The 9,679-nt window shown below is 36.5% G+C and overlaps 1 protein-coding gene across 1 annotated transcript in view; it reads left to right on the forward strand.

Moving 5' to 3' along the window:
• The window catches only part of RHPN2 (rhophilin Rho GTPase binding protein 2), a 29,717-nt gene extending 20,563 nt beyond the window's left edge, over positions 1 to 9,154 (forward strand). The window contains exons 8-15 of the mRNA XM_040571485.1: positions 755 to 942; positions 1,768 to 1,924; positions 2,383 to 2,502; positions 2,650 to 2,844; positions 3,764 to 3,840; positions 4,547 to 4,693; positions 5,567 to 5,722; positions 7,062 to 9,154. Coding sequence (XP_040427419.1) covers positions 755 to 942; positions 1,768 to 1,924; positions 2,383 to 2,502; positions 2,650 to 2,844; positions 3,764 to 3,840; positions 4,547 to 4,693; positions 5,567 to 5,722; positions 7,062 to 7,313 — 1,292 coding nt within the window. The 3' untranslated portion in view covers positions 7,314 to 9,154. The remainder of the gene's footprint in view (positions 1 to 754; positions 943 to 1,767; positions 1,925 to 2,382; positions 2,503 to 2,649; positions 2,845 to 3,763; positions 3,841 to 4,546; positions 4,694 to 5,566; positions 5,723 to 7,061) is intronic.
• The last annotated feature ends 525 nt before the right edge of the window (positions 9,155 to 9,679 follow it).

The raw sequence follows: 9,679 nt of genomic DNA on the forward strand, positions 1-9,679 counted from the left end.
GTGGGACACTCAGAAAGCAGAGGTCTTATCTTTGCACTTGTTTAGTATTATCAGTAATTAGCAGGCCAGTAGAGCTCACTAAACCAGTTGGATGACATGCATGCTGAAGGTTACGCTTTCATATGTGAAACTGTTCCTTAATATTTGCACTACAGTTAGTGTTTGCTTTTAATGTGATAAATGAATGATAGGAATGACTAGTATGTTGGTGAAACCAAACGTCTAGAGCAGAATGTAATTTTATCCAATTAAACATACTGTCCTAGTTTATTTACATGAAACTGAGCTTCCATTTAGCAACATCTACGAAGGAGACTCATAATTAGTAAGTTTATACATTTTTCTCATTCCATTGAAGGGTTCTACTACTTAGAATTGCATAGTGTTTTTTTTTTTTTTTCTTTCTTGTCCTATGTAAAAGCCCTAGCCTACCACCCCCATATAGAAGTCCCATTCAGTTCAGCATAGCTTTATGGTCAGTCACCAGAACGGTTATAAACAAATCTGAAGGTATTGCCCTTAAAACCTGTATCTTCTGTTGCTCCTTTGAATTATGATTTTGAGATCTGTACGTTTTATGGGAATGCAAAGCAAAACCAGTAGGTCAGTTTAATTTTTATGCATACCAGGAATCCCTTCAGATTGCTGTAGTTCAGTACTAGAAACCTTTCAATCTTATTATCATACATGCTAGAATTGAGTTCACCCGTTTCTCTTTCTGTAATGCTGACCAAAAAAAAATTTGTTCTTTCAGGAGTCTTAAACTACTTAAAGGAGACCTTTACTCACACACCGAGTTATGATATGAGCCCAGCGATGCTGAACGTACTGGTAAAAATGATGCTTGCTCAAGCTCAAGAGTGTGCTTTTGAGCAGATCAGCCTTCCTGGAATACGCAATGAGTTTTTCACACTAGTGAAGATGACACAGGAAGTTGCCAAGGTAAAATAAGAGACTTAATACTGAGTCTTTAAAATAACTGTTTCCAGTGAGGCGTTACTAGTTAAAACCTCTAGTAATATTAAGAGTTTATTAAACCTAAATCTTAACAACCGTTAATGAAAACCCAAATTAGCGAGGGACAGCTCACAAGCTGTATTGAAAGTTGCAATCTTTTGGAATATTGAAAATGTGAATATCTGTAATTCAAATATCATTATATTAGAATTATGAATTCTTTAAGTTTAATAAAAACATGCTGGAACACTTGGGCACTGAACTTGCCAAAGTTGTTTTTTGTTGTTTTTTTTAACAAGCTATTTACTGTATTGCTCTTCCAAAAAGTACAGATCTCATCCACAGATCAGCATACAAAAGGGCAGAGTCCTTTGTGTGGTTCTCTGTTACGTGCTGAACACTCAACCTGTCTGTAATTTCCCGGTGGCTTGAGGTTGAGCAAACCTAAGAAGTCCAAAAGAATAACTAAATTGTAACTGGGGGAAGGGCACAGAATCAGATTGGTAGCTGCAGAGCTGCCTCGGGACTTGCATGAAAAATGGAGAGGCAGGCTGTGCCCCAGAAGGTAGCGTTTGTACTTGAGGTTGTCAACATCAAAAACTGGGTATGCAAACAGATCTGGATATGCTTTCTGAGCCATTTTGGAATAGAAGATACATAACTGGCTCCTTACTAGCTAAAGTGGTCCCTCTTGTGATGGGTTGCACACAAAATTATCTTAAGGCTGACTATGATATCCCTTACTTGAGTAACTGAGCTCCTAATAACTAATGTTAAGCTCTCACATTTCAATTCTGTGCTTTATTTTAGGTGGGAGAGGTTTACATGATGGTTAACACTGCAATGACTCAGGAACCAGTCAAAGAGAATATCCCTTATTCCTGGTCTAAACTGGTACAAATAAAATCAGACCACTACAAGGCTCTGGCACATTACTTCATTGCCACCATTTTGTGTGACCATGAATGTAAGAATTATACATTTGATATATGTCCATGTAAACAACAGTAACAAACGTAAATAATTATAATTTAGTCTGTGAATACGACAAAGAGCCCAGAACATTGGGGTTTCAGTGTATGTTGTTTTGTGGCCACTTTCCTGTTCAGATACAAGGCCGGGCTTCTTTGTCCTTCACAGAAGAATGGAAAAGTTCAATAAGCTAACTCTTGCAGAAACAGAAGAAATGTTATATCCATTAACCTATTATATGCTACTAAGTTGTTCAATTCTTGTGACTATGTTCAGGCTTTAAGCATTTCTTGCATACTGATAAAAGTCCTAAAAATGTGAAATTTATGTCAGTGTGTATAGATGTAAAAATATCTGTGTTTGGAGAGAAAGTAGGAACTACTGCACAGTAGTCTGAGAGAACAGGGTGCCAAGAGATGTGCGATGGCTAATGTTCTATATCTGTTGCTATAGTGCAGTCCAGTGATGATGAAGATCAACAAGAAAAAGCCCTGTCCCAGTTGTATGACTACATGCCGGAAGGACTGATGGCTCTCACTGTTTTAAAGGACAAAGTTCAGAGAAAACAATTAGGTAACTGACAGTTTCCTGCTTGGCAGGGGGTGGATGGACCAAATGATCTCCAGAGGTCCCTTCCAACCTCAACCATTCTGTGAAAAGATGAAAATAATCCTTTATCTATTCTGTGGAAGACAACCAACAGTTTCTATTTTTTTTCAGGGAAAGCACATTTACGCAAAGCTGTTGTTTACCATGAAGAAGCTCTAAGAGTCTGTGGTTTGTGCAAAAAGCTTCGGAACATTGATGTTCTTCAGGAGGTTCTGACAGCTGCACATAAGCGCTCACTTCTCAAATATGCTCAGCAGGAGAAGGAAGATGACTTTCTCAGTCTAATCCAGACTCCAGATATCATTCGTAAGTATCCACAGCTAGCAAAAAGGGTATCTAAACAATAATCTAGTGCCCAAACTAAGGCAATTAAGAGTATTATTTTCAGGTATTGCTGGGCTACCCTTTTTCCTCTTCGCATCTGAAAAATGCAGCCTTTTTAACTGTGTTTTCAGTTAGGCAACCCAGCCTTCCTGACTGATTAAAGATGACTTTTCTGTCCTTTTAAATCTGATCCTATTTTTTTCTCCATTAATCAGTATTAATATTTTTTCTAAAATAATGTATATATAACTTGAAAGTGTCTTATGATGACTCCTTTTAAGGGACTAATAGAACAGTCTTTGGATCATGCTAATGAGTCAACTTAATGAGAGGTACAGAGATCTAGAGAGGACTTTAAAGAGAACGGGAGGGTAGATAATGGATGTGCCTGAAGGAGATGAAAAAAGACCGTGTTAGAAGATCAGTTAAGAGCTACCAGCAACAGTAGCAATAGTGTGCTTTTATTATCTGTGGCATTGTAAAATATTTGCATGTAGGATCACAGAAGTACTTATAAAATGACATCTGCATATATGTATATGCTTTCATTCAGATATGACTATTAAACAATTTCTCTAACTTATATAAATCAGACATTTGTAAGTACTTCTCTGATCTTATACAGATATATGTATACATATATAGAAAGAGGGGAATGTCATAGTGTTGTTGGGATGGATTAAGCTTTCTGCATTGATACCATGATTTCTGAAGATATTCTTAATGCGATTCAGAAACTTGTCTTTCTATAGAGATGTGAATCTCCATAGAAATGAGTTTTTCTACAGGCTCATAAGAATGTAGGATAAATTTCTATCTAACCTGGAATGCAAGAAAAATACGTTCATATCTTTTAACTAATACTTGAGAGAAAATTAATTTGTTTTTCTTTTTGTTTTAGCTAAAACAGAGCATAAAGTAGAAACAATCGCTCCTCAATTTTCCAAGGTGAAAGTGAAAGACTTCTTTCACAGACTGGTATGTAACATGCCTACCGACCTCCATCATTTATAAATTCATTCTAAAATGAGGGAAGTGACACAAGTATTTTAGCCTGAAAAAAAAAAAGATCCTGTAGTAACTGTTTTTTCAGAATTTATTAGAGAGATCAATCCTAGCTTCAGAGGCTTGAGACCAGCAAAGAATAAGAGTGCTGGTTTTTATATGGCATTGCACAACATTCATTCTTGATAAGCTTCATAAAAGTCTCGTGAAGTTTCAATAGATAGTTTCATACAACTCAAAGGTGAGGAGAAACAAGTGGTATCGGGAAATGGGCAGGCAGAATGCATAATGTTGCGTGCTACCAAGCCAGTCTTTCAGGTGTCTGTGTCTGTCAGTGGGCAAAGGGACTGGAGAGTTCTGGTTAGGATTAGAATACGTGATTTTTCATGAATTAGTTTATCTCCTCCAAAATGGAGTAATATAGGACCTTAGAGCCTGCTGCAGCTGGGAGTCTGCAGACTCTAATAGAGATCTCAGAACAGCTTGGCAGTTGCTCTCATCCTGCTCTGTTTGAAGTGTCATCTGAACAGCCATGAAGCAGAGCTGAGTACTTCTTGAATAAATCTCAGTTCCGTTTCCATGGAATTAGATGGAAGTTAACCTGAGTTTAAAAAAACAACAACAAAAAAAAGCATGCTTACAAATGACAGTAAACCATAATGCGCTACGTTACTTCCAGGGCCCACTGTCAGTGTTCTCAGCCAAGCAGAGATGGACGGCTCCACGTACCATTCGCTTCCACTGTGAAGCAGGAGAGCTGGGATTCAGCCTTAAAGGAGGCTCACCTGTACAGATTTATTGTCTTGATCCAGCTTGCTCTGCAGCAGTAAGTAGATTGGTGCAATATTCATGATTTATCTTCAGACTTTAGCAGTACAGTATTTTAATTGTAATTTTAGCTTGTTGATATTGGTGTATGGAATACTTACTGAGTTCTCGTGTATGTCAGCACAGTTAATTCATATAATCTGAACACGTTTTTAGTGCTACATACACACCTTAGATGTTAGAGTATTCATATTGCTGACATCACTTTAAAGTACAGTAGATTTCTTCCTCTGTTCACACTTAATAGGTAGAAAATCCAAAATATAAAAGCAAGTGTGTTATTCCCCCATCTCATTCAGGAAGTCGGAAGGAATAAAGAATCTGGAAATAGTTACAACAAGGATGAGGATCAGGAAGGGAGGTTAGCGTGTGCCCAAGAAAAATGAGGGGAAAGAACGTTTAAATGGCTACTAATACGCTGCTGTTCTTTTGGGAAGAAGGGGATAAAAAAACATACATAGATGAGCACAGTCTAGCTATAGCATAGGCAGAAGCAAGCACATAAGTACAAATAAAAATATTGAAGAAATAGAAGTGAAAACTGGAGAAAATACCTCATGGGGGGGAGGTATTTTCAGGGCAGCAAAACCAGGTTTCACTTCAGAGAAAAGTTAAAAGGACATAAAACAAGCTATGAGCATGACAGAATCACGTTTATCAACAGTAATTCCACAAAGGAGGTAACTTGTATAATTGAGATATTTGCATGTTTTTATGCTAGTTATATGCTTTTGTTCCACATGTCTGGCTAGACAGTGGTTTCATGGCTCCTAAGAGGGAAATGCCTTCGGGGTAGATACTGCATGATGACAAAAACACTTCACACAGCTTTATAATTCCAGATTGTAACCTGTTCAAACTCTTTTGACAGTCAATGGGCCTAAAAGAAGGTGATTACATTGTTTCAGTTGGTGGTGTGGATTGCAAATGGCTTGGAGTGAATGAGGTGCTGGAAAAATTCAAAAGCGTGGGAGAGCAGCCCATTGAGTTTGAGGTTATCAGTTGCCAAGATACAACAGCATCTATGGTAGGTAACAAGGCAAATACACTTACAGATTTGATATGATTGTTTTTTTCTTAAATTTTCCTGGCTTCAACCCTTGAGTATGTTTACTTTCACACAATTAGATATCCCACTTCACCACTGAATATATATAAAGCATTTAGGGATGTGTTCTGTTTTAAGCAGTGCATTTAAAATCAGTAGAATGTGCATCACGACTTAGCACGCTAAAATGCAGTCTGTGTGCATAAGAATGGCTTGGGGTTGTGGTTTTTGTTGTTGGCAGGTTGTTGTTAGTGGAACATCTTTAATTGCAGTAAAAATTCCATGGCATATTTAATTTTCCCCTGACTTGTCACAGAGGATTAAAAAAGGCTATCATCCTGTTCAGCAGAAGAAAAACCCCAAAGAAACAATAATGGAATGCAGTAGGGCATCCAAGACATGCTCATTTTCTATTCACTGTTAACATAAATGATCTATAGTTGTAGAAGAATTCACAGATTAATGTAATGTATGTGTTTGGTTTTATTTTGATGGGCTTTGTATAGTCAGTTACTAAACTGCTGTAGAAGCTTTAGACTAGGGAAAAATGATCACAAGATTCAAAAATGTTAAGCTGTAAAAAAACTTATTTGTAGTGTGAGAGAACATGTAGTTCAGCTAAATCCATCCAGTGCTTCATGCTTCTAGCATTCCCTGGCAAGCTTAGGCACTGAAATATTGTTGCCTTAGAAGTGATCAAGGTGCCCTTATAGCCACTGGGTTTTCTTGTTTTAAGTTAATTTTCCTTATTGAATATAAGGATTTGCAAACTTGCCATTCCAAGCTGCTGCAGGACACGAAAGGCTAGAATATAATCAGACACAGCTAAGATAAGGCGGAGAGGGCTGTGCCTTCCAGATAACCCAAAAGAACATTCTACAGTAGCTTTTGTTGTAATAGCTGCAATCAACACGAAGCTTGTTCATGGGTGTTTAACAAAACAAAGTCTTAAGACTTTCTGGACTCCAAGGACACCAAAAACTCACCTTGAGAGATTTGTGCAAGAACAACATATTTAAGCTGTGTGGAAAGGTTACCATAAACGTCATACAGCACTTACTAGCTTCTAATTTAACTTACACAGGCCGTGTTGTTACAGATTCACAAGTCCCTTTACACTTGCGTAGTATACCCCTGAAGTCTACATGGGCAAAATACCAGAATCCTGCACTCTGAAGGACTTTGTATTCAATTAGTACATAATTAGCACAGAAAACTTGCCGTAGTCTGCCTTGAAAACTATTTGCACCATAATCTTATCTTCAAATTTTTGACCCATTTTCGGTGACTGATTCTTATAATTCTTCTCTTCTTATAGCATAGTAAGAGTGCAACATATTCTGTGGGAATGCAGAAGACATACTCCCTAATCTGTTTAGCCATGGAAGAAGATAAGATTGATCAGACCAAGAAAACCCCGCTGAAACTGCCTTTTCTAAGTTGGGGAACTAAAAATAGACAGAAAGCTGCAAGCACCCTCTGCCTTCCTTCTGCTGTGGCTGGAAGTTCTCAAACTAAGAAAAAGCTTTCTCCTTTCGCGCTTCTGAATACAGAAAGTTCATTGTACTGAAGTTTTCAGAAGGATCTGTTAACATGAAGGTTTTTCCTTTAAAAATGTATATAAAATATGTTGATCGATGTTATCTTTATATGTACACGTGTATAAACTTAGACAAATGCCCTTGACTTCACTTGCTGTGTATTGAGCCACTATGAAGATCAGAGGCTAGCAAAAACTGTAAAACTTGAGTAAGATTTGAACGTTAGAACAAAATGGTTTGGGAGGTGTAGAATAACAATTTGTAGATGAGAGAATTGCTTATATGGAGATTGGATTCCTTTGGAATTTCAAAATACATTATCGTAACTAATTTTTTATAACTATTATAGACTTATTTATTACAAACAATGCTGCATGCAAAACAGTAGGGGGCACACCGATGATTTTGCTGTAAAAGTTTAGAGTCGACACTAAGTTGCTTCACACTACTTTACAGAATTATCTTAAACAGCAAAGGAGAGAGAATAATGTTATTCAGAAAAAAAATAGCCTTTGCCAAAAGGTAGTGTAACATACTTGTGGTTTTTATGCATAGACAATTCTCTTTCTGAGAGTACTAGGTGTATTCTGTGGAATAGTTAACTCAGGAGAAGAATTAGAAGGCTTAGAAGTCAAATGATCTTTTAGACTACAAAAGAGTTTGACTATGCTCTTTTCCTGATTTAGCTTGCATTTTAAGAGCTACTTTATTGGATTATTGAAAAAAGGCTTTATTCCAAACTTGAAGTTATTTAACCTAGTTACATTAAGATTGGTATTTTATTAGTCCTAATAAAATTGATACCTGTGGAACAAATCTTAAAAATGACATTCTCCAGTATATTGACCATCAAGAGTATGTAAATTGTGGTGATACCTTCAAAATAAAAGAAAGTGCGTATAAAGTCTTAAGTGGAAGAACTAACACTGTAGTGTTAGTTAATGTTGCTGTCTACAGAGTAGATATGTGCTGTTTGATACTCAAAACTTGAAATAATGGGAAAGTTTGTGTCTGGGTATAAGCTTCAAAGTTGTCATTTTTAGTTTCTTACATAATAGGTGTAAATACGTTAATGACTTATTTTAAAAATAAAAATCAAATGCTGCAATTTAGTAGTGGCTTTTTGATTCTGCTATACCTTGTACAGTAAAACGTAACTTAAAAGTTTTCAGTATTTACTTCTAACATACCTCTTTGCATACTTCTGTAATGCTCCTTAAAAAGGCATACGAATTTATCTTACTTGCAAGTTTATATTGTAAGGTAGAGGAACTTATAAATGACAGTGTTACACTTGCTTCCTTACAAGGAATATTAATGTATTTCTAGAGTTTCCCTATAAGAGTTGCATAAACAATGATGTGACTTGTGACTAGTCTGTCCTCAGTAGTTAATACTCTTCATGTATATTTGTAGAAACACTTTTTTAAACACCAGCAGCAGTCATATACTGATACAATGCAAGAGCCTGTTACCTAGTATTCCCAAGAGAAGATAATTACTTTGCAAAACTGGGGAAAGTTACAATCCAGCTAGGGAAATCTCTAGCACAGAGACACGAAACTTCCTTCTAGCTTGTTGTTCCTCTCCTCTTAGCTCCCTATGATAGTCTTTCTGCAAGTATCTTTCCCTCTCATGTTTCTCAGCTGCATGGTTAACTGCCTTTCCCTTCCCATCATCTTCTGCAATGCTGCACAAATATATACTTACTATTTTCTGACAGCTAATTCAAGATTCGTTCTACAGTGACTGGTAGCCAATTGCTAACTTAAATGATAATTTCAAAGCAAGTTATGCTGTTAAAGATTCTTATTTTGATTTAAGCATATTTGTAATACATTTCTAAGCAGATGGAATATACAGGGGTACTATAAAAGCCTAAAAAGTAAAGGTTTACAATGGATCAGTACTTCAGCCTATAACTCTTTTAGTATTACTTCTTACTACTTTAATTAAAAAAGTATTTAATGTAATGAACAGGTGGGCATATGAAATAGTATGAAGGCACTCTGGTGTTTACCTTGCAATAGTGATAGCCATATACCTTGATTTGTGATGAAACTTAAGTATTCCCTAATTGTAAGAAAACAGTATCCTGTTTTGTAGTTCTAGAAATTCCAATGCTTACCATTCAGTAAATAATTAATGGCCAAATTGCAAGTATATTTAGATCCCAAGTAAGGAATCAGCATAAGAAGCAGATCTAGCTGCTGTTCACTGGTGGATTAGGATTAGCTTGGTTACAGAGGTGCCAAGGCTCTATTATTTACTTCTTTTTAGTTTACAAACGAGAACTGAAAATCCTGCTCAACTACCTTCCTGCTGTGATCTGAAACCCAAGTAGTGAGAACTTTTAACACCACCTTAATGAGCGAATAAGGCAAAAATTTTTATC

The sequence above is a fragment of the Cygnus olor genome, chromosome 12 (assembly GCF_009769625.2).
Source record: "Cygnus olor isolate bCygOlo1 chromosome 12, bCygOlo1.pri.v2, whole genome shotgun sequence".
NCBI lineage: Eukaryota > Metazoa > Chordata > Aves > Anseriformes > Anatidae > Cygnus > Cygnus olor.